The 26,793-nt window shown below is 37.1% G+C and overlaps 1 protein-coding gene across 1 annotated transcript in view; it reads left to right on the top strand.

The window, feature by feature from the left end:
• The window catches only part of mdga1 (MAM domain containing glycosylphosphatidylinositol anchor 1), a gene marked incomplete at both ends in the record, with an annotated part of 207,953 nt that overhangs the window by 139,773 nt on the left and 41,387 nt on the right, over positions 1-26,793 (top strand). The window contains 3 exons of the mRNA XM_081350154.1: positions 7,335-7,601; positions 11,642-11,787; positions 23,453-23,627. Of these exons, the coding sequence (XP_081206280.1) occupies positions 7,335-7,601; positions 11,642-11,787; positions 23,453-23,627 (588 nt within the window). The remainder of the gene's footprint in view (positions 1-7,334; positions 7,602-11,641; positions 11,788-23,452; positions 23,628-26,793) is intronic.

Genomic DNA, 26,793 nt, shown 5'->3' with positions numbered 1-26,793 from the left:
GAATAATATTTATAAAAAAAAAACATCATTTTTTTTTTTTTTACTTGTTTTTTTTATAATATTTTTTCTTTTCTTTTTTGGTGTTTTGAGATAATTTTATGATTTATAATTAATATTTATGCAATAATTATGACCCATTTTTTTCCCATTGAATATAATAGAATTTTTTTATATATATGTCATTTTTTTATTTTTTTTATTAAAGCTGTATTTCATTTTAGAGTCAAGCCTAGGCCTCATGAAAGCAATTTTTTAAATGAGATGGGCGCCAACTGGTGGACACACTGAGCATTTTTATCACGCAATGGCAGATTTTTACCACTAGTGGATTTACAGCTTTCTGTAGAAAGGCTTGCGAATTCTAGTGATTTTTGCACATATTGGCCAATTTTTTTTCAGGTTGTTGATTTTAAAATATAATAACAGATTCTCAAAGACTATTTTTGTCTTTTTTGTTTGTTTGTTTTATACAAAAAACCTCTGTTTTCATTTTTTTGAAAATTTCCCATTCATTTCCTATGGGGGTCATTTTTGACCAAAGAGCAGAAGTGTGACGACCACTTAGCATGCTTGGATCATGACCTCAATTTTTTTGTGTGTGTTCACATTCCTAATACCATAAAAGTCACATAGTTTCGTTACATTCCGATGAAGCGGTGATTTTTAAAAATTCAAAACAGATTTTTGTTATCTGAATTTATTAGTATGTATGTGTATAAAAGTGTGTTTGTGTGTGTGTGTGTGTGTGTGGATGTGTCTGTTTTGCACTCTTGATGTTTTATAGATTCACCCCTTCACTTTTGTGTGCTTTTTTTCTGGATCGTGGCAGATTTGGAGATTGTACGCACAAAAAATCTCTGTATTGTCACATTTTTGACAATTTCCCATTCATTTCCTATGGGGTCATTTTTGACCAAAGAGCAGAAGTGTGACTACCACTTAGCATGCTTGGATCATGACCTCAATATTTTTTTGCGTGTTCACATACCTAATACCATAAAAGTCACCTAGTTTCGTAACATTCCGATGAAGCTGCGATTTTTAAAAATTCTAAATAGATTTATGTAATCTGAATTTATGAGTGTGTATGTGTATAAAAGTGTGTTGTGTGTGTGTGTGTGTGTGTGTGTGTGTGTGTGTGTGTGTGTGGATGTGTCTGTTTTGCACTCTTGATGTTTTATAGATTCACCCCTTCACTGTTGTGTGCTTTTTTTCTGGATCGTAGCTGATTTGTAGATTGTACGCACAAAAAAACTCTGTATTTTCACATTTTTGCCAATTTCCCATTCATTTCCTATGGCGGACCATTTGGTCCCGAAGACCTTGAGTGTGACTATTTTTTTTACAACCACTTAGACTATTCAAATCCTGTTGCCAATTTTTTTGGGTGTTCATATACCAAGTTCCAACAAAGTCACCAAATTTCGGACCATTCCGATGAAGCTATGATTTTATACATTTTTTTATTTAAACATTTTGGGACCATTTGGTCCGAAGAACACCATTAAACTGACTTAAAAAAATGAGTTGAATCTTGTGTAACTTTGCGAGTATGACTCTCGCAGTTTGTCGGCTTGTGAATTTGCAGAACTTGCTCGCAGCCACTACAAAACTGTTCACAAGATTTGATTGTTGAAATAAATATATAAAAAATGTAAAAAATCTGTGTCTGTGTCAGCGTGTGACACTTTTAATGGTAACCAGATGCATTGTGAATGAGATTCTGAAAAACTACCAAATCACATTATCGTGCAACGCAATACAATAGCTTCTCCTCCCTGCAAATGATGCCATGGAGAATGTGAATATTTAATTTTAGGGCAAAAACTAAACAAAAGGTGCAGGGACAGTATGAGTATTAATTTCAGCATCAGTAGCAGAGGACGATCCTCTTAAGATGGAGGCGCCGGCCCAGCATGCAACGCGGTGTGACGTTGCTTCACATTCTCTAAGCAGCTCTACAGAAGACAATAGTTTTGTTGTCCAGCTCAAGTCAGGTCAGTGTTGATTGAGTTTAATTCAAATTCGTCAATTATGAAACTAATTCGATTCAGCTATAAAGCAGCTCTACAGAAGATAATAATGTCATTATTCAGCTCAATTCAGTTCAAGTTTTGTTCTCATCTGATAGTGTCAGTGGAGTCAAATTATTGCTAATTTTAATGAATATTCAGTGTCTTTTAAACCCCAAACTGAGCAAACAGTGACAAAGAACCCAAACTCCATTAGGTGACCGAAATGGAGGAAAAACCTTGATGAACGTCAAATGAACGAACATGGTGTGATTTATGAATACAGGCTGCTGCAAGTCAGATTGTAGATTGTATTGTATTGTATCAAGCACTATATTACTAAAGGTGACTTGACTGATATTATTCTAACACACGGCATTGAACCCTAAAAATTATTCCAGGAGATCTGAGCATGCATAATCTGTGAATTGTAGTGCATTGAAAAACAGTCAGAAACAGCTAGTAGATTTTGCTAATAATTACAAAGAAACAACAAGTAACACATTGAATTAAACCTGATTTTTTTAAATAGAAAAACTAATACAATTTTCTAGTTTACTAATCTTTGTTTTATTTACAACTTCAAAAAATTGGAATATTGCATCAAATATTTGCTAATAAAGCACGGTTTCCATCCCATGTGTTAAAAAAGGGCAAAATCATAATTTCCTGGGAAACTAGCACAAAATATGACAAAACTAATACAATAAACACTGTCATGTTATCAGATATGTGGTGTTTGGGAACGCAGTCGTGTGAGACAGTTCTGGGAGGTAATTATACCAAACCATTTTGATGACAGACTTTCTCTCAGGCATTTCAGAACGACCAAACCAACATTTGAGATAATGTGCAATGAAATTGGTCCGCTGGTTAGTCCAGTTATCAATGTTGAGGCAAAGTCATAGCTAGTGTATAAAAGACTTTGCTAGCAAACTCATTTCGATATCTCTTTAGATTATTTTTATTGATCAGATGCTGTTTTGTTATCATATTCTGTGTAACAGGGGTTGTTTCAGTATGTCTTTTTTCCATCTGGCAGACGGCGTTTAGTTAAACGAGTTTGTCTCAGGTGAGCGGAGCATGTCATTGCTTGGCCTGTGATCAATTATGATAAAGGATGACAACAGCTACGTGATTTATACTGTTATTAAACAGCGCAGTCAATGAATCTGCACAGCCAGTGCAATCAGAGACAGAGTATAAATGTTGTGCATGTGACTTAAACACAATATATACCCAACATATGTAACGCAGAGCATGCTGTGAACAAATTGAGGAGTTCTTAGGAAGGATTTATGGCCTGAGAAACCCCAGAATGCTGTGTTGCAGCTTAAATGAGTGATAGCTTCATTAAGAGCTCGTATGAATCACCCTCTCCCCCACACTTCTAGTCTATCTCACATTCTCAGTCCCTTTGTTTCTATCTTCCGTCAATATCGCTGGTGTAACGGGCCCGACTAATGTTGAGTTTGGCAGGATGGAGGCAGTTTAGAGCCCACCGCTGTGCTTCGTCCCACGGCAGGTCTGATTTATGAGCCAGGTGGCTTTGCTTGTCTCTCTGGAGCTGAAGACAGGGGGGATGCTGTCTAACACCCCATCCCGGATAGACAGACAGCATCTGCCTGGAACTGAACCGCATTGAGAGGCTAGCCGGATGAATCTCTCCAAACCTGCGAGGAACAGTCTCATTCTAATTGTTTTAATGAAAAAAAAACAAAAAAACAAATGTACATTACATAAATTGTAAAGCATTTAGACATTATGGAAGTATTTATTGCATGCATATTGATTTAGATAAAATATGAAAACATTATTATTTAAAATATACATTTTATTTAAAAAGTTTTTCAAAAGTATTAATATTTAAATTTATGAAATACCTTTACGTTTAAACATTTAATTATTAACCCTCCCCCCCTCCCCTCCCCTCCCTCAAATTCCAATGATTTTTCCATGCAAAAAAATTTTTTTTGCAGATGATTTGACTGAATAATTTTGGTCATGAAATATCAATCCAGTATCCCCGTTACACTAACTTTCAGTCATCAATGAAAGAAAATATTTTACACTTTTTCTATTCATTTTATTATCATGCTCATATTTATCAGTAGCTACGTTTACATGCACACCTTTTGTTAAAATCGGAATGAATTCTTTCCAGTTGATGAATCCTAACGTTGTGTTTACATGAACCACTGTTTGCACATATATACTATTCTCCTACATCGCTTCTTTTCTTTGTTTTAAGGAGCAGACTTAGGGCCAGATTTACTAAACTGGACAAATTGGCATGAAAGCCAATGGGAGTGGAAAGTTCTATGCGTGATCTACTGACGACGTGCAAATTAAAGAATTTCAGCCAGATAATTTCCATAATGACCAACACAATCTACCAAGAGTAGCGTGAGTTAGGGTCTGGTTTAAGACCTGCTTTTTGAGTGTCCAATAATGCTGCAAATACCTGTGAATTGACAAGCACAAACCTTAGTAAATCGCATTGCATGATTCATTTAAATACTCTCCTCCCATAAATTTTGTGTCTGAAAGGGAAACTCCTACAAATGCATATCGTCACCTTCCTAAAATAATTTTGACAAAAATGATTTTTTTTTGAATAAGTCCATCTCCTCATGATGCTGGCCACCTCTGGTAAAATCGCCCACATCCTCAGTTGAACAGATCATGCAATTCTACCCCTGTAGTGTAATAGCCTAAGAGTGTGACTTAGGCCGTTTTATTTTGCCTAAGTCAAAAGACAATCAGACTTAGGCAACTTTACATGCGTTTCAAGATGGCAGCTGCATCAAGAAGAACAAACCTCTGATGTTATTTTTTTTTTTTTTTTTTTTTTTTGTGTGTTTTCTGAGAAACCTGAAAAAATGACTTGGGCAATTATTTTAGGAAGGTGACGATATGCAATAAGGTCAGCCGCAAAAATAACCCTGTCCATGCCTTATCAGTGCTATTTTTTTTTTTACTGCATGTCTTTAGTAAATTCTGACAGTATTTTCTTAACTCCAAAAGAAGGTTTGCGTTGGCGCAAGCTGTTAGTAAATCTGGCCCTTAATATTTATCAATTTCATTTCCTAGTTATGAGACAACGAGCATATGAACCGTTATATTAATTAAAAACCCTTTCCCGAGCCCAAAACAAGGCGTCTGTGGATGAGAGTCCGAAACAAGGGCCTATTCATTCCGATTGATGTGGTTACATGTGACTTTTTATCCTGACTGTGCTCCCAGTTGAATTATTGGGGTCCGTGTGAACGCAGCTACTGTTGTTGGGTGGCTGAAGCTCTTGAAGTTTTGGCTACAGACATTTGTTCTCTCACATGAGACGGATGATTATAGTTTGATTATGGGAGCTGTTGTGTTGTGAAATAAAACGTCTGGTGTGAACTTCATTATGGATATAGATTATTATGGAAAAGAGGAGAGGAAATCACCTCTTTCTGTTATGTTTAGATAAACGTTTGCCATAAACTGCTTTGAAATGCAACACTGACGATCGGCCTGTCACATCAAGAGAATTTATAATGCTATATACAGTATTATTCATGGCACCTTTTGTAATGCATTTCACAAGTTCACTTTTCTTTCTGTCTTGTCTGTGTCTGTTTTTCTTGCTTTCTTTCCTCACCATTTTCATGTGTTTTAAATGTAAACATCAATACAAATAATCAGTAAAATGGAAATAAACTCAGACAAAATATCATATGAACTCTTTTATTAATTTCATTATACGTAATGAATATGCATAATGTATAAGTTCATGCATTCCATGGGAATTGAACTCATGACCCTGGAGTTGCTATCGCCACTACTCTACTGTATTTTCTATTCATTTTCTATCAAGTTTGCATAACTTCTTGGCTAAATTTTGGACATGCCTAGAACATTTCTAGAAATGAATGTTAAGGAAATATCAAAAATGTATAAAATCAGTAGTACAATAAATGCAAAATGATTTTGTGCAATATGCGGGCTGCAGCCAAATACTATGTTTTTGTTGTTGACAATGAAAATGATTTAATAATTAAAAGTAGTTGTTTTTTTACTACAAAGAATTGTGCCACTTATGGAGTGATTTGGCTGGAGTACCAGTTCCTCTCCCACGCTGTTTCTTTTATTTGTCTCAAATCCAAAGCTCAAATCACAGAACCTTGTGGGAATTTTAAATGGGTTTTTTATTGTGATCATTTTGGCAGTGTTATCAGAGTGAACACGAGTCAGTGAAATCAGATTTGACCCAGTCTGCTTCCTTAATACACAAACCTTGTCTTACTCTGTCTATTTGTCAGGAGACAAACAATGGAAAATGTTTGTCTTTGTTTAATCTTGTTTATTATTAAATTTTTCATCACCATGTGATAACTTGCTCTGCCTCCTACACGACTTTCCTTTTTCAACTGATGTCACCTATAGTCAGTTTGAGACACCATTCACAACCCAATTCACTTCTGTAATCTGACATATTTTCCAAGTGAAAGAGGAAAGATGTTTTTTTTTATCCATTTGGAATTGGTTGGATCGTGGGAAATGTGTATAATAACCGTTTTGAGAAAGGTGTATTTTTGATGTCTATTTCACAGGGCTCTCTATTGAAGATAACCTACTGTACAACCAAAGAGTTTGTAAATCAGCCTGAAGTTAATAAGGTTTTTTAATTATTTTGTCATTGAAATCATTGAATTGAAGTTCACAGAGTTAATTACACGCTGATGCTTTGTCACAGTCTCCACACATTATTAGTTACAGTAATGCACTGTTGATGTATGCCTGAGGTGCTGTGTTGCTAATTTGCAGTCTCATCACTCCATACATGCAGAGTGTCTAACCAGATCCTGGTAGACTGTAATTAGTCACTAGCTCTAGCACACTTTATATATTGATTGTGTGCAATTAGCTGAGACAATGTGGACCCCTTCTTATTGATTCGGGTAGTAGCTTGCAATCTGTCATCTGAACGTCGTCGGCATGGGCGATGGATTCATGCGATGTGTCCTAAGTGCTTGGGTGCCGTTTATGTGGGGCTTCGTTTCCAGTAAAAATCTCAAGAGTGGTCAGGTCATTGACTGTTCTTTTTCTTAAATTGTTTTTCTTCCTGCAGGTGAATAAGAAACAACGCTATTTGAGAAACTTCCTCTGAAGAAATAAAGAGTTTTACCAAAGGAAACATCTTTAAAATTGTAATAGAAGTCTTTTTTCAGCACAGCAGAGCAAAATAGATGCAACTGATAAATGACTGCTAAACTATAATTGTGCACAAAATATGCAGGAAAAAATGTAGATGAATAATATTGTTTTTCTCTCCACCAGACCCTCCTGTTGTGGATCCAGTCCTGCTGGATGTCCGTTCTCAAACGTCCTCGACAGTCACTCTCCGCTGTGTGGTTCTCAAGTCCAATCCAAACCGAATAGTCAACGCTCGCTGGTACCGTAATGCGATGCCCATCCGAACCCCTCCGGTGGACCCTCAAAGTGTCCCTCAGCTCCGGTTCAAACTAGACACCTCTAATAACGGCACTTACGAGTGCAGAGTGAACAATGGAGTCGGTACCTCAACCTGCACCTTCAATGTGTCTGGTGAGTTGAAAAAAAAGTTTCAGGACTGTTTACATGTGCTGTATCTTAACCCTTGTGTGGTGTTCATATTTTTGTGATTCAGCCAGTGTCTGTGGGTCTGGTGGTTTTGGGGTTTTTAATTCAACATAATCAAACAATTTCTGTTAAAATACTCAACAGATGTTTACTTCATCCCAATTACAAGCAATATAAACAGCATATATGGTTAATATTTTCCCTTTTCCTTTGTTAGATCACATTTAAGAATTGCAACCTTGTGCGGGAACGGCAGGTGTAGAAACAAAACTCACTTTTGCACTCACACTCTTTGCACTCACACACACACACACACACACACACACACACACACACACACACACACACACACACACACACACACACACACACACACACACACACACACACACACACACACACACACACACACACACACACACACACACACACACGCACACACGAACATCCTGTGTGTAATATAAATGTGTAGGGGGGGTGTACAATGTGTGGTCATTGAAAATGTGTTCTGATATGTTCTTCACAGAATATGAGCCAAGGCCAATGAGTCTGAGGTTGAAAAAATTATTTATAAATAAATAATTGATAAAAAATGAAAACGGGTCCTTCAGGCCCGAACACCATACAAGGGTTAAGGGAAAAAACATTCAATTCAAATATAGATGAGCATTATTTGGGATAATTGATCATCAATTTTTCCTCGTAGCCTTGGGTCTAATAGTCTTGAAATGCTTTGACTAGTCTTACAAGTTAGTCATCTAATCTAATTTAAGTTAGTGACATAAAAAGGTAGATTGATCTAATTTGAATCTGAAAAGTAAGATTTTTTGAAAAGTAAAAGTACCCCTTGGTTAACTGCTAGTTGGTCAGACTAGGTCTTAAGACACCCCACTAGTTTGGCCAAGTTGGTCTACTAACCTAGCCTAGAAATCTAGACGCACCCTAGCGGCAGCAAAATGTATTTTGCAGCCAGGTGGGTCTAGCAACTCTCAATAAACCTTCTCGCTGCAAAAACCCAGATTGGGTCAGGCCAATCACGTTGTGTATAGAGTAGGCGGGGGCGGGCTTAACATACACGACAGAGTTGCGATGGTTACCTGGCTGCTGTTACTTGAAAACAAAGAATGGCGGCTGCTGATGGAGAACAACGGTCTTTCGAATCGGCTTTGGCCGCGACTCTGGAGGACTTGGAGTTAAGTTTTTCTTTGAGAAAAGAGCAAAGAACGGCACTTAAGTCATTCTTAATAAAAGGGATATGTGTTCGTCGTTTTGCCGGCCAGATATGGCAAAAGTTGAATCTATCAACTAAGCTCCGCTGTTGGGAAATCGCTCTGGTTGGTTGAAGCGCTGTCCTATTGCGTGCAGAGGGAATTTGAAAGACAGCCGTTTATCCCGCCCCTCGGATTGAGCCGTGACTATGGTGAGTTTCCAGACCTAACATCTTGATGTAGGTCTGGCTTGCCAGGCTACTACTAACCCTATTCTGGTTAACTATGATGGTTCACTAGGTCAGCTGCTAGCTGAGATGATCAACTACTTAGAAATGTGGAGTTTGATTCATGTCAGTGAATCAGATCTTTTGAATACTTTCAGGGAACCGATTCAAAAAACCTATTCAGTGCTCACTTGAAATCTTCATGTAGTCTGTTAAAGTCCCCTTGTAGTCAATAATTTATCCCTTAAAACTCATCTTTGATCACCAAAATTACATATTTAAAAGTTTTTTCCTTGACAAAAAAAAATCTTCATGCCTTAAAATAGCTTGAATTCAAAACCCTTGCCTCATTATACCTGGTTCTATATCACCCTGTAGCCCAAGACTGGTTTCCCATTGAAGCCAAGCAGGGTTGAGCCTGGTCAGTACCTGGATGGGAGACCTCCTGGGAAAACTAGGTTGCTGCTGGAAGAGGTGTTAGTGAGGCCAGCAGGGGGCGCTCACCCTGTGGTCTGTGTGAGTCCTAACACCTTAGTGTAGTGATGGGGACACTATACTGTCAAAGAGCACCGTCCTTCGGGTGAGACGTTAAACAATCCCAGGATGTCCTTCGGAAAAAAAGACTAGGGGTGTAACCCCGGCATCCTAGCCAAATTTGCCCATTGGCCCCTGTCCATCATGGCCTCGTAATCTTCCGCATACATACTGATTGGCTTCATCACTGTCTCCTCTCCACCAGTAAGCTGGTGTGTGGTGGGCGTTCTGGCACAATATGGCTGCCGTCGCATCATCCAGGTGGATGCTGCACATTGGTGGTGGTTGAGGAGTTTCCCCCCTTCTATGTAAAGTGCTTTGAGTACCCAGAAAATCAATATATAAATGTAACTAATTCTTATAATTATTATTATATCATATGAATATGCAAATTATCCCCACCTTCACTCATTCGCGCCAGCTCAGAGATCCACTCGCTGACATTCACACGTTGACCTGATTGGTTACAAGGTAGTTTGTGACGTCAGAAACACCAGCGATTTCAAGCCGTGGTTTTGAGTCTGTCTTTAGTTCACTGCAATTTTAAGGAGAAAATACTCAGCAATGGTGTTGATTTAAGAATTTGCACATGGTTTGTCTTAAAGCATATTAAAAACACCACATAGACATATAAACAACATTAAAAGCTTGATTTTCACCACAGGAGTTTTTATTAATAAGGGTGTTCATTGTAATTTTGGGCATCTCAGTTCAGTTCAGTTTAGTTGTTGACTCATTTCTAGCTAATTGACTCGACTGCTCGGATTGATTCTGTCTGATTCATGAAAGAATCATTCAGACAGGTTTTGGCACTAGCAATGCCAAGGTCAAGGGTTCGAATCCCAGGGAAGGAAGAACCTTGCTTTGGATGAATCTGTCTGCCAAATGCATAAGTGGAAATGTAAACGATTCACTTATCTGACTCAGAAGAACGATTTGTTCATGAATCACCCATCACTACAGCTGCCTAAAACATTTTGGACAAACTAAAGACCATAAATGACCAGCTTTGACCAAGTAAACCATATGAAATGGTTATCATCAAGCTGGTTTAAACTAGATCTTTCATCTGGGATTACATGATTGGCTCTGCTTGCTTTCCTGGGAAATGAGTTGCATTAAAAATTTTTTTTTTGCATATTTTATGTAAAAAAAAAAAAAAAAAAAAAAAAAACCCGTCACTCACTCCTTACAGTTGAGTTGCCAGCTTTGCCAGCTAATATGCTGATGATGTAGAAATCAGCCAAGAAAGGCCAGACGGTGATGTGGCACCATTCAGTACACTTCCAAAAGGCCCAGGTGTTTCTGTTCTCTCTGTGGGGGAAAGAAAATTGGCTGCTGTCTTGCAGACTCGAAAGGTTTTTCCTGCTCAGTAGGGCCTTATCTTTAGCCTTGCCAACACATCATGACAGCTGAGCAGTGCTAATGCGTTCAGCTTGTTCCATCTTCACACTCTAATATGACTGCTCTTATAGGCCTATTGCGTCTATGCAACATGCAGACTCGGTAATATTATAGATGGAATTGTGTTGTGCATTTAGCATGCAATTGTTCTTATTCTGATTATTATGAAAGAAATTTCAATGGAACCTTGTTTCCGTCATTGCATAAAAAATAAAAAGGTAATTGCGACATTTTATCACACAATTCGAACTTTTTTTCTTCACAATTCCAAGTTAGCATCTCTTATTTCTGACTTTTTTCCTTAAAATTGCAAGTTTAACTCTCGTAATTCTGATTTTTGTTTAATCAGAATTAAGTTTATATATAGCAATTTCAACTTTATAACACAATTGCAAGTTTATAACTCGCAATTCAGAGAATAAAAGTCAGAATTATGAGATTAAACTCGCAATTGTGAGAAAAAAAGTCAGAGTTGTGAGATAAAAAGTTGCAATTATCTTTGGCGGAAACAAGCTTTCATACATTTCTGCAAAAAACAATTACCATGGTAAAACCGCTGATATTTCAATTGACAGTAAGATGGTAGTTTATTATCCTTTTAAAGTATTTGACTAATTAGTCGTGCTCTGTTTTGGTTTGATTGTTCTTTTAGCTCAGCCATATAATGCAGAATTTTACTACGACACTCCAAACCCCATACGCACCTTGAAGAACAACTATTCCTACATCTTACAGTGGACACAGAGAGAGCCCGGCGCTGTGGACAAAATCATCGGCTACTGGATCAGTCTCCGACAGGTAAACCAAACACAAACACTGGAAGCTTAATATTTACTGCTTCTTTCTTTCCTTCTTTCCTTCTTTCCTGTGTTGACTCGGTGGGAGGTGGATGAGTAGAATAAGTGTGTTTGTAATAGGAGTCAGGGGAATAGTGTGCTCTATGTAGGGAGCAGACAGCGGATCGATCACTGCTTGTACTGCATTAAAGAGACTCTCAGAACCCCACTGGCCCAACATAAGAACACACAAACTGCCTGATTGGGTCTGTATTTCATCCCTGCTGGAAAAAAAACAAAACAGGTCACACACCCTATTGTGGTCAAGCAGGTCCGCAGAAGCTTGTAGTCTATCTAATAAACAACAAGCTTGGATTAAAATACAGTGTTAGAGGCCACACTGAGGTTACGTTTCTACTCTAACAGTGTCATTGATGTAAATTGGCATTTAGGGTTGACCTTGCTGGCAAAAATATTGGTGTTAGCACAAATAAATTGCAAATTGAAGTCGCATATTTATAGCATGCATGAACCTATTGTGTTTAGAAGCTTGAGTTCTCCTCAACAGAGCTGAATCTGTCCTCATTGTGTCCATCGGACTCGACTTTGCCAGATGGGATTGGATGCTCATGTATAGCTAATTTTATTTCACACCCATACAGCAATAATTCACATGGTTCTTGCCTTTTGACCCTCATCCCTGAGTCAGCAGTGTGAGGCCGCATGAATATCTGCTTTGTATGTACATCGTACATGAGTCTGGAGAGTTTGCTAAAAAATGAAAATATGTCCCAGTTTCCAATGTTAGGCTCACTGACTGGAAAGATAGCATACTTTTGGCTGCAGAAGGAAAGCTGTTTTGTGTGTTTCTTGCTCATTTACAGATACTTTTTATTCAATATTTTGTTTCAGAAAATCAGCTTGCAGCGTCATTCTCAAAAATGCATTTTCAACTATCATATTTTTGCATATGACGCATACAAGTGCTGTCATCTTAAATGTTTTTGTCATCCACAGCACTGTAGAATGTGCCAAGCCAAGCTTATACAGATACGACACAAACTTATTTAGCTGTTCATACTGCAAAAAATCCTTAATGACTATTTTTGCTTACTTTTCCCCTTTAACAAGATACATTAATTTGAGAATCATAACTTTAGAAGCTATTAAAACCTGTTTTCATATAGACTGTATCTTGAATATAAGTTTTTTTTTTTTTACTTCACTGGCAGATATTTTGACTGGTTTTTAACTATTTTTAATTGTCTATTCTTAACATAAGAGAAAACATCTGAGAGTGCAGTAAAACACAACACACCCTTGTTAAAGATGCATTGTCTGAAAACAAGCCATAATATCGTATGCAGCGTTACATCTCAAGTAAACTGATCTTGTTTTAAGCATTTTTAGATATTTTAACTAGAAAACAAGGCAAAGCAGTTATGCTGCCTTTAAGATACAGTTCTTACTTTTGGCCAAAGTTCACACTTTGAATTCGGTTCTAAAAATGATATATTCAGTCCTGGTTCACTTAAAGTTAACACTGTCATTTTTAACACTGAACCTAAAGATGAAAGATTTTTTTTATGACGTATATTACCGAACATCCAAAAGAATGCGCTTGTTGTACTGTATGAGTGTAGCCTACACACAATGGTATTTTCTAGGGCTGTGAAATGATTAATCACATCCATAATAAAAGTTTGTGTTGACATTATATATACAAAATAAGTATATGGCAAGCCGTTCAGGAAATAATTATATTTATAATATGAAGTCTGAATATATAGAATGAAAGTCTGAATATATAAAACGAATGTCTGAATATATATGTATATAATGTAAAAACAAACTTTTATTTTGGATGCGATTAATCGCGATTAATCGTTTCACGGGCCTATTTTCTACCATCTGAAAACTCACAAAGAGCTTATAAAATATGTAAAGGAGTCAAAACTTCTCCAAGAATTCCTCTGTTGCTCACAAATGAAGAAACTATGTTTCTGACATCTGTACTGAACTGTGATGGGCAATGTGACTCCTATGATGAGAAGAACCAGGTGCTTGAGCATTCTGTCTTATTTAGGGTTGCATCTTGTGACATCACGTCCTGTTTATGGTTCATTCACATGTCTTAGATCCGTGTTGCATTCGTATTTCAATCAAACCTCACCAAAATTAGTTTGGAAGGGAAAGGGTGGGTCTTGATCCGCCTGTTTGTGTGCACACCAGGGTTTGGATGGCATCATCTCTCATTTCGATTAAATAAACTACATCTTTGAAGCATTCGCAGGGATTCCCTCCACCCTCTGTGTTCCGGTTGAAATCTGGTCACTCGGTTCAACAAACAAACACCCACTTGCATCTCGGGACGACCCCGGCAGTGGTGCGAGCGCATAGACGCTCCCTTGCCATGGAAACCGCTTCATCAGATTTTTTGATTCCGACGTCCTAATCATCTATTCATAGAAACCTAGCCCAGAGGGGGGCGGCAGGAACGGAAGAGCGTGGATGAATTATGGAAGGAGGCAGGAATCAAAGCGAACAGGGAGGGGGAGATTAGCCACTTGTCTTTGTGTGCATGAATAGCTAATCTTCCCCTGTTTAAAACCTTACCTTAAGTAAGAGTCTACCGGGACCAGTGAATTAACATCCTGACTGCAGCAAGCGTGCATTAACTTTTATGAGTGTGTGTGTGTGTGTGTGTGTGTGTGTGTGTGGTGGAGAGGGAGACAGATTATAGATGAGTTTCTCTGTAGACTCAGTTGAGTATATGTGCATATTTGATCATAGTAGAATAACAAAGAATGTCTGTGTGAATAGTGAAAAATAGTTCACTCTGTGTGTGCGTGTGTATCTATGCGGTCAAGACTGTGCGTTTGTGTGTTTGTCTGTGTATGAATTTGTCCAAGGTGTGAATGCGCTGCGCTGCTTTGCAGTGGTAATGTTGATTAATGTTTTATAGATGTTGCTCTGAGAAATGTAGACAAGAAATGGAGAGAGAGAGAGAGAGAGAGAGAGAGAGAGAGAGAGAGAGAGAGAGAGAGAGAGAGAGAGAGAGAGAGAGAGAGAGGTTAATGAGCTGAAGAAAGCAGTGCTATTGTTTCTCACAGAGAACGAGAGCATTCGATACAGAGGGTTTTAGGCTACTTTCACACTGCGAGCCTTAGTGCTCAATTCTGATTTACTGCTCAGATCTGATTTTTTTGTATAGCTGTTCACATTGTTGTTTTAAATGTGGCCAATATCAGATTCCAGTGTGAACAGATCGTGATCCTGAACTGACACGCATGCGCAAAAGAATGATACACAGATGACACGCAGCACGCTGTGATACGGAAGAAAACACGGATGACAGTAAAGTAAGCGAATACGCATTTATTTATAGTGTGATCTGCCATGGAAGCCAGCGAATTTATGCTCAGGCAATATAATAAACAAGAGTTTTTAAACATTTATAATACAAGCCCTTATGTTTTGCTTGTATATAGAGCTGTCACTGTCATACTTATGAGTTCTGAGACTGTCCTTCACTGACTACCTTTCGCAATAACTTCAGGAATGTTAAAACTCTGAAGTGACTCCCATGAGTGCAGATTTGTGACGAATGTTTCTCTAGAGGGACGTAAAAGTCTCATGAATTCCGATTTGACTGTTCAGATCGAGGTCGCGTTGCAAAACATCTGACCTGTATCAGATTTAGGACCACTTATGGAAGTGGCACATATCGGAATTGAAAAGATCAGATTCTATGGGGTTTGTGCTGTTCACACTGTCATGAGAAAAACAGGTCTAAGTCACATGTACTGTAAATGAACTCATATATGAATAACTTTTAGTTTACTTAACATGCTTTTTTATGAGTTTATTTTTAAAATCATTTTATTTTTGAGCTTTATGTCTTTATTCATATAAAAATAATACAATAAATAATGATACAATCAGTTATAATTATTTTAAATAAAAATATGGTATTATTATTAATAATAAAATAATAATAACAACAACAACAGAATGCAGTTAGATTATTTAAATAATTTAATCTTTGATCTTTTAGCCTTTAGTCATATCATAATAATGAAAATATTATTGATTATTATTAATTATGATTATTATTATTATTTATTTCCACTTTGAAATTAATTATGGATAGTCAGAATGTAAATAAACTTCATTTTTTATACATAGAAATATCATATTTTTCTCTTATTTATAATAAGATTTTTCTTTTTTGCCTCTCTTGCCTCCTTTGAGAAAACGCCCCTGCTAAAACTTACTTTTGTACTTTTGTCTCTCTCTCTCTCTCTCTCTCTCTCTTTACTTAAACACTTTTTCTTCAGCTCTTTCATAATAACAGGTGCACAGAGCGCTTTCATTTCAAGAATGCAAGAATGTTCAGTCGTCTCTGAAATGAGTGCTGTGTTTTTCAGAGAGCGCAGCAAACACCAAGCCTCATTTCTAAAAGCCGCGCCGCTTGTTTACCGGTGTGGAAAACTACAGTCCCTCTAGAATAAACTTGCGCTGACAGAGTAAGATGAGGAACGTTCATTACAGATTATATTTTGAGCTCATTTTTTGCAGTTCTTTTTTTCCACCGTACTGATGTTAAAAAGCTAAACTCCGTATTCAGACATTGTTCTAAATTTGCTGACAAACAACAAACCCAGTTTCATCTTTTAGACACACTCTGTGCCATATGTTACACAGCCACGGGAGACTCAAACAGCTGTCTGCATCTGAACCCGTGCACCAGTGACAGACCTCAGATCAGTGTGGTGAACCACCTCGAGAGAGAGAGAGAGAGAGAGAGAGAGAGAGAGAGAGAGAGAGAGAGAGAGAGAGAGAGAGAGACAGACAGAGAGAGAGAGAGAGAGAGAGAGAGAGAGATGCGCTTGAATGCATTTACACATCTTTATTGAGTCGTACCTGCAGGGGGAATCCTGCAGCCAGAGAAGTGTGTTTCACAGGCCTCACACCTCACACACCTGTGATATTACGAGAGGGTGAGATCTTACAGCTGTGTGTGTGTGAGTGTTTCGTACATAAAGCCCTGTGCGATGTGGTGTAACCCTTAAAGCCGCTCGATTCTGCAAGTTTTTCATCCGTAATGATTCATATACCATATTCCTGAAGACAAGCGATCAAGACCCAGACCTAAAACTGTTAAAACCCACTAGACCGAGACCTGTTGCTCCAAAAACAATTTTAATGAACTGAAAACTGATTTTTTGCAACATTTCAGGCTAAGGGTGTTCAGAGTTATGGATTTATTGTGAATTCTCTGTAATGGTGAACATACTGTGCAGACTTATTGAGGTGCTCTTACAATTATAGTGTTCTGACATTGACATGGACACAAATTTGTCATATTTTCACATGCAAACAAACTTTTGCAGTTTTTGTTCCATATTAAGAATTGAGTGTACAGTATAAGATTTTAACTTAAGGATGTGAACTAATATTTCTATAAACCTGTCAAAATATAAAATGCGCACACAGTAAATTCATTTCTTGTTTATTTTTTCAGACATTTTTTTATATAACATGAAATGTGAATAGCCAAAATAGTTCATATAAATAATTTATTTCACTTAATTGGTTCAACTGATGTATTTGACAAATACATGTTTTTTTAATATGGTTAGAAAACATGACCTTCACCCTCCTGCAATAATTGCATATAATGTTCCCATACAAATACAAGCACACACACATTTGCCTTTAGCTTTTAAATGCATTTCAAAGATCAAAAATATTTGCTCGTGTGCCGTCTTTAGAGGGAGATTACAGAGATTACAGATTAAAGGGCCAGACACAAAATGGTGTGTTTTTGCTAATACTTAAAAAAGTGACAACTTTAACATGCTATATAAAAATATCTGTGGGGTATTTTGAGCTAAAACTTCACATACACACTCTGGGGACATCAGAGACTTATTTTACATCTTGTGAAAAGGGCATTATACCACCCCTTTAAACACACAGGGACGTGCAGCATCACACAAACATGCCAAATATTTAAAATAAAAGGATTACAATGTAAAAGATTATTATTGTGTACATAAAGATATGGTGGAATCCGGCTTGTCCCGTAGATGGTCTACTTGCGCGCTTTAACCTCGCGCACGATCAGATCCGTTTGCGCTCTGGAGACGGCTTCGGTCTTTCCACCATCAAATTCCGTCATGTAAATAGTGAATCTGCCATGGCGCGAGCGCAACTGGCATCTAAAGGGAATGGGAGATGAGACTCTGATTGGTTTAACACACGTAAATCCCAAAACACACCCATTACTCATTAAGAGAATAGGGACAACCCTTTTAGACCATGCGCCTGGCGCACCACCCATTTTTCCCGTCGTTAAACTAACAAAAGTGGATTCGGACACGCCATAAGTGAACTTGCGCCCTGCGCTTTAGACCATTTACATTAACACTTACATTTATTCATTTAGCAGACGCTTTTATCCAAAGCGACTTACAAATGAGAACAATAGAAGCAGTTAAACTAACAGTAGGACAACAATATGCAAGTGCTATGACCCTTCTCAGTTTAATCTAACGCAGATTTTTTTTTAATAGAATAGAATAGAATAGAGTAGTAGAGAAAGTGTTAGTATTACTGGATCAAGTGCTGTCTAAAAATAAGCATTTCAGCTGTTTCTTGAAAGTGGCTATGGACTCAGCCGCTCTGGTTGAGATAGGCAGATCATTCCACCAGCAGGGAACAGACATGGTAAAGGTCCGAGAAAGAGATTTTGTGCCTCTTTGAGATGGCACCACAAGACGTCGTTCACTTGCAGAGCGCAAGTTCCTGGATAGCACGTAAGTCTGAAGTAAAGAGTTAAAGTAAAAGGGAGCAGAACCAGTGGTTGTTCTGTAGGCAAACGTCAGTGACTTGAATTTGATGCGAGCGGCAACTGGCAACCAGTGCAATTTTGTGAGGAGAGGAGTGACGTGTGCCCTTTTCGGCTCGTTAAAGACCACTCTAGCTGCGGCGTTCTGGATCAGTTGCAGAGGTTTGACTGTGCAAGCTGGAAGACCAGCCAGGAGAGCATTACAATAGTCAAGTCTGGATAAAACAAGCGCTTGGACAAGGAGTTGAGTAGCATGTTCTGATAGGAAGGGCCTGATCCTCCTAATGTTGTACAAGGCAAATCTACATGACCGAGCAGTTCTAGCAATGTGGTCTGTGAAGTTCAATTGATCATCAGTTACCACACCAAGGTTCCTGGCTGACCTAGATGGAGTTACGGATGACAAGCCTAGCTGAATGGTGAAATTGTGGTGAAGTGTTGGGTTGGCCGGGACCACGAGTAGCTCTGTCTTCGCAAGGTTTTGTTGAAGGTGGTGGTCCTGAGATACGATCAGCTACCGTCGGATCGTCAGGCTGGAATGAGATTAGAGTTGTGTGTCATCAGCGTAGCAGTGATAGGAGATTAATAACTTAATAGCACATGTACTGAATAGACCATGCGCTTAGAACGTTAAAATAGGGCCTATAGCTCATTATGATCAGGTCTTTCTCAACGTAATGATACTGTTATTGTTGGCACATACAACATATGTGTTTCTTATTTGTAGTAGTCTGTAAGTTATGAGGGAAAATGTAAAAAAAAAAAAAAGTTGCAGTAGTCCCTGGTCTCTTTTAATGGATGTCGATGACGGAAAGTAGGCTACACGCACAGAAGGCTGATACATTACCTGGCGTATGGGAACAAACAGAGAACAACAAATAACTGAATGAAAAAAGACATTCGGAGGTGAAAGATTGTGGGAGGTATAACACACAGGTGTGTGTAGGTTTCGCTATACATGTGAGGGCTAAATGTTCTCACTAATATTTTTAAATATAACCAACTTATGAAGACATTTTATATTAAAAATGCTATTTAAAAAAAAATATATATATAAAGTAACATGGATATTTTCTCCTATTTGTTATTAGCTGTCGTTCAGCTCTTATTTTTAATTTTGTTGTTGTTTTATCTATTTAATTGATGATCCGAAGTTGTCTTGGTCATTGATATCATTCTTTAGGTATTTGAAACTCGTGTTCATATCGTTCAAGGACAAGTATTGTTCCCACGGCTTACTAATATGTCAGCATATTTTATTAATTCGTTCCATCGTTTTACTGTAGATAAATCGTTCGCACGATATAATAATTGTTCCCTTGTTTTAGTTACAAGGAATGTACTTGTTTTACAAAACAAGGAATGTACTTAGTACAGTGTGGCCATGATTTACATTATTATTATTATTCATTAAGCACTGCCACCCTTCCCTGGTGTGTGTGTGTGTGTGTGTGTGTGTGTGTGTGGTAATTTAGATGAAGAAAGATACACAGAAAATCCCTGTTAACTGAGAGTAGCAGCCAAGCGGAGACAATTTATCTGTGACTTTTACAAGGCGCACGTGTGTGCGCGCGTGTGCGTTTGTGTGTTAGATACGGCTGTTAAGTCTTGGCATGCATTGTGTAGGCTCAAGTGGGTTTAGCGTTGGACGTGGCAGCACACCACTCCATGTTGCCTTGGTGAACGGCCCAGTAACAGGGGTTTACGGTGGCACTTAATTAGACAGATAACAAATGTGTTTGACCTCACTAGCCAGGTTAACATCACAGCTATGCTTCTACATCCTACCTGGAAAAGGGGGAACAAAGGATGAAAAAAAGCTTCACACACACACATACTTATTCATGTGTGTCATGTTTAGAGGGAATGCCGGCGGGTTTACCTACTGCCTGGGTCTCCATGCGGAGCTGAAGATAATTTCTCATTCCTTTGTGCACTGTTTCCATGGGGCTGCTGCCACGTTTCCCATAATTCCACATGGAAAAAGCCTGGACTGGCGCGGTGCCGTCGGCCCTGTGATTACCACACATCCTCTGGGAGTGAGAGCTGACCTGGAACAGCTCACTGCACATTCATTTCCTCTAATAAGACACAGCTAATTGTTTTTGCGGCACCAAACGGAGCTGCAAACTGTTTGTATGAACTGGAGAAATCATAACACAATATGCCGACTTTACCCCTGCCTTACAGTCAATGGTCCATTCTGTCATGACTAGGCAGATGAAGCAGACAGACGAATGCAGATTTGAATGGTAAACAAGATTTAATCCAATAGCAGGTGAACAGAATGTAACAGCATTTTAGTATTCACACGAACAATAACCAACAAGGGACAGAACTGAACAGGAGAATATATACACAGAGTAAACAAGGGAACTAACTAGATTCACATAATTGTGACACATACGGCCAAAATGACATTTTCAGATATCTATTTTAAGTCTATTTTATAATAAACAAAAATGAACAAAATATATATATTGATTTTGAAATAGATTCACCTATATTTTACGTACTATTTTCCTTATGTTCTTATATATTTGTTGGCCACACAGAGAGTAATGGTCAAAGGTTTGGAAACATTAAGATTTTTAAATGTTTTTGAAAGAAAACATATATATACATACCCCAAACATTTGAATGGTAGTGTATGGTTTCCACAAAGAAATTAAATAGATTTTTTTTTTTTTTATAATTAAGCAGCACTGTTTTCAACATTGATAATAATAACGAATGTTTCTTGAGCAGCAACTCATCATATTAGAATGATTTCTGAAGGATCACGTGACTGAAGACTGGAGTAATGATGCTGAACATTCAGATTTACCATCACAGAAATATATTAAATTTTAAAACATTTTACAACAGAAAACTTTTTTTTTAATTATAATAATATTTCACAATATAACTGTACTTTTGATCAAATAAATACAGCCTTGGTGAGAATAAGAGACATATTTCAGAAAAAAAATTATGTTTCCAAACTAAAATATATTTATTTTGAAGGTTCAACTTGAATATACTTCCTTATGCCACGTCGTTTACAACATATATTTAGAATATATTTGAAATCTGTTTGTCCAGAAGTTTTTCTGTATGGGTTTCTACTGTGGTGGTAACAAACCTTAAGTAGGGAAAGTTACCTTCACTATAACCTTTTGCGCTATTGAACTGCTTGTATTATTATTCAGCTTGCTAACTAACATGCTCAGCATTCTCTTCAATCTGTTGCTCCACTATGGTAATATTTACGCTAATACGCTCCTTCTGACAATAAGAGTGGAATGCTTTATTTAGATTGAAATCGAGCTTGTATTGGTCTAAGAGTTTGCATTGCTTTAGCTGTTAGTGTTTGAACTTGTAGTACACAGTACCTGCAATAGTAAATGCCTTTTTGTAAAGTGAATAAATACGTTTAAAGGGGAAATCACAAAGCTTAGGCAAAAAAACAACACACACACACACACACACACACACACACACACACACACACACACACACACACACACACACACACACACACACACACACACACACACACACACACACACACACAAATGTTATTGTTTCGCTTAAATTTCTTCAGAAATGCCTCAAACCCAGCAGCATTCAGAGGCGTTGTAGATATCCCACGGGAAAGCCAAAGTAGAGAATGACAAGTTGATCTGTTTCAGCAAGTGTTCTTAGTCAGCACACCGCTGTTGTGCCTGAGGAAAGACTGCGAAAGCTTCTTACAGCAGGGTGGCTTGATACCAGCTGACCTTGCACCTTGCAAATCATTGCACTGAAGGCCTTTCTGTGGTTTGTGGAGGTTAGAGATGTACAACACTGTGTGTGATGCAACAAGTTTCTGTCCTCACTGAAAGGGAAAATGCTTATGAAAGTGAAAAGCCATAAGGTCAGATGAGCGATTGTCTGTTTCTTCTATCTTCCCCCTCTCCTCCTCTTTTCCCTGTTCTGCTTTCTTTCTTTTTAATTACCAATCCAAAATAATGCCAGCTCTACTTATGAGACACAGCTATATGCAGTTTGTTATTGTTGGGTGATTCTGTTTAAAAAAAAAAAAAAAACAGCTGAGGAATAATAACAGTGCAACATTTGACATCAGTGTTGTATCATCCATAAATTTCAAAGCTTAATGATTTCTTAAGTGATTTTAAATGCAACTTTTTTCAAACAAGTAATTACTTATTCATGTTATTCATGAGTTACTCCACAGATGGAAACACAAAAGACATCAACACATAAAAACAATAATTTCTTCAAAAAGGTGGAATTATAAAACATTTAATAATGTACTAATAGTGTATATGCATATATACACTACCATTCATAAGTTTGGAGTCAGTACGATTTTAGTAATTCAGCAGTGATACATTCATTTCAAAAGTGACAGTAAAGACATTTCTAATGTTATAAAATATTTATTTTTCAAATAAGTGCTTTTTTGGAGCTTTCATTGAATTCATCAACTCAAAAAAAAAAAAATACGTCACAGTTTCTTGGGCAGCAATTCAGCATATTGATTTCTGAAGGACCATGTGACACTGAAGACTGATGCAAGTATTGATGCTGAAATAAATTGCAGAAAAAAAAAAAACATTTTAAATGTATTTGAAAAAGTATTAAAATAGAAAAGCGATATTTAAAATATTTCACAAAAACTTATACTTTTTGATCAAATAAATGCAGCCTTGGTGAGCATATGTGATTTCTTTCAAAAACATTAAAAAGGCTTAGTGATCCCAAAAGTTTGAACTGTAGTGTATGATTTTATGTTAAGACAAGTATAAATGGTAATCATAATCATTGAATATTCCTCTCGTTGCAGAACCGACAGATGGTTTTGTCCAAGCAGATCACCACTAAAGAGCCAGTGAAAGGTGTGCTGATGTCCTACATGCTTACGGACTTGCGTATTCCCCTGTCGTATGAGGTCAGCCTTACTCCCATAACTAACTACGGCACCGGAAACACAGTCAAACGCACCATACAGTACTCCGAACGTAAGTCACCTTACACTTATGCAAGTCATTTGGTATTTGCATCATATGACATGCAAGATGTCACTCATCAGTTGTTGAATGTGTAGGCTCCTCGTATCTTACTTTTGTATTTATTTTTAAATGCAAAGAGATCTGCAATATATCTGCAATATATTTCATATTTACTGGAAGCATTTCATATTTTACATTCAGGTTGGAAAACAACAATCTTGTTTAATTTTGATATCTTGATATTTGTATGTGGGCAAGCACAAAAGCAAAGCTGGGCTAGTTGTGGAATGGGAATCCGAGCCAGAATTGTGAAATTCCTCATGATTCCCATCAACAGAGGTCATGCATTTCAAATGTGAGGTTTCACTTTCGGGATTATGTTAAATTGAGATGTCGAAAGTATGGCAGCCATCGTGTGTTGAGTTAGCTGATGGCTACAGAACAGCGGGAACAGGCCAGCGGTTTCAGTGCGAGAGCGGAGGCTGAATCTCAGAAACGGCTGATAGAATCTAATCCCATTGGATAGTCTTTCAATCTCACACTCCCAATCTCAGCACTTGCTCTCAGCAGACCACAAAATGGCCAACTTCCAGAATAAATGGACTGCTGGAAGGCATCGAACCCTTCTTATATATACAGTATTTACTTTATTGATTAATATTATTTTATTTTTATATCCAAATGTTTGGTAAAAAAGTATGGATGTAAATATTATTTATTGATTTATTGTTAATTATGCTACAGATGGTGGCCAACCAGAATGAGACTTTTACCGCCGCCGTTCCCGCGGCGGCAAAATTGGGATGTGTATTTGCTGCCTTTTACCGCTGAGTGGCGCTGTAATCACATACTTCAAAAGTGTCAGTTTATTCTCTTTATGACGTAATCTGCCGTGGCAGTAATCTGAGCTGAGGTCACAGATAAATTCAAGATAAATATTGTGGTTAAACGAATTCAAATTCATTAAATTTAAACAAAGTAGACACACGTTAACATTGTGTGCCCAGTTTTTCTATAATTTAGAAAGGCTATGTCAATAGGTTACTTACTTCGTGTTATTTTAATGTGTTTGTAGATTTATTAACTGAAACATAACAGTGAAATAAATTAAAATAATTTACCGTAAAATTAAAACATTTTCAGGACTTGCAGTTACCCGATGTTAGTCAGTTTAAGCATTCTTTGTTATATTCAGAATTAAATAGGCTTACATGTTGTTATGATTATCATTTGAATTCTTTAATAAATAATCAACCACAATGCCTATTAGCCTACTGCCGCAGCAAAAATAAACCAGTCGAATTTCAAAGTCGTTCGCGCACAGCAGCAACTGCGGCATTTTAAAAGGTAAGTTTCCTATCTGTTTATAAAAAAAAAAAAAAAAAAAAAAATGTGGCGCAAGATCTTGTAAAAAAAAAAAAACTGTTTTCATTATTTGAACAAAAATTAGACTGATTGAATATGTAAAAATATAAACAAACAAAGCAGAGAATAAAACAAACTTTTAGGGAAAGAATATAGGCCTATTATGCTACAGCAGAATTGGTTAACATTAACGAAAGCAAAATATGTAAAAATACATTTCAAACAATATAAAACAAAACAAATTCGTGGCCGAGTGGTAGGCTATAACGTTCAAATCCCGAACAAACATGGGCTACTTTTTTTTATTATTAATGCAGAAAGATTTGATAGTTCTAAAATATTGCTACACCATAGCCTATTGTTTTTTTCTCATAGCCTATTTTAAATATTTTATATTTATAAAATAAAATTACCATTAATTTCCATTTTACATTAGGGACAATTTTTATCCAACAGAATGGCTGAATTAACATCTGCATAATAATAATAATAAATAAATAAATAAACAAACAAACAGCACATGTCTTGTAAAAACACTTTTTAAAAATTTTTTCGACACATAATTTCGAGACAGTAAATTGCCAATGTTAAAAAAAATATGACATATGACAAACTTTTAAAACAGAGAAAATAGTTTATCTAGGCTATTCAGACGATAGCTCTGTGGTCAATGCAATAACAATAGCCTCTCGAAGCTTCAAACGAACTGAGATCGAATCTCAGTGTAGCCGACAGTGTTTATGTTTTTCCGTTCTTGATGCTTAAATATGCATCTGTTTATTAAAGTCAATCATCTTGTTTAATTATCAATTGTACATTACAACATCAATTTGCTACATTCCAGTTGAGCCGCTGCAAAGACGACACATCAGATGAAGGAAGACTGTCAGCCGATTGCACCAGAAAATGAAGATGATGAAGCTCGTCTTTAATCTGCTAAATTATTTTTGTGTGTGTGTGAATCATTCACGAGATTGAGATGACTGACAGTTATACCCGGCCATAGCAACGGAAGACATTTTTCAAAACAGATCGAACAAATCAGAAAAATACTTTCAGTACAGTATTGCTTTCATTTAAAAAATAAACAATGAAAATGTAAAAGAAAAAGAAAATTAATTAAGTTTGAAAACCCATTGCACATTTCAAGGTATGAATAAAGTGTCGGGAAAGTTTATTTATTTAAACAGGGTTGCATTGATGCGATTTTATTCCCTTTGTGATGCAAAATAAGAAACACAGAATCTTATTCTTGCAACATTTTAAATTTCTATTGTCAAAGAAATTGCAGCTAAATTAAAAAATTAAAACGGTACAAAACGAAAAAAGTTCAAAGCAACATAAATTAAGAGCAGGCGTTTTTCTTTTTGTGTCATCCACACAAATCACGAAAGAAAAAACTGTAACAAATAGCTTTTGTTCCTTCAAAGATACAACATGCCTTGCTGAATTCACCTCACAATAAAACGAGGTGGGTTGCGAATTAAAGAGCTCTGTATCTGCTAAATTGAAATTGTGTGTGGAAAACCTTTAAATACAATCAATAAAACTACAATATATAATTTAATAAGATATAGGGCCTACTGCACATAGGCTATGGACTTTTGGAGATTTTGAGATTAATCCTTAAAATAATTTTGCCTTTGCTTGCTCAACAGGCTGGCTCCGACACTCTCCATATGAAAGACGGAACATTAACACCTCTGTCCTGCACCCCCACGATAAAGCAAAGTATTGCCTTCTCCAAACCCCCCACAGGCTAGCTGAGTTTGCAAAACAAAACAAAGAGTTTGCCACTCATCGTGGTGTG

The sequence above is a fragment of the Scardinius erythrophthalmus genome (genome assembly GCF_964197995.2).
Source record: "Scardinius erythrophthalmus genome assembly, chromosome: 21".
In the NCBI taxonomy this organism is placed as follows: Eukaryota; Metazoa; Chordata; class Actinopteri; order Cypriniformes; family Leuciscidae; genus Scardinius; species Scardinius erythrophthalmus.
This window is presented reverse-complemented; position numbering and strand designations above follow the sequence as displayed.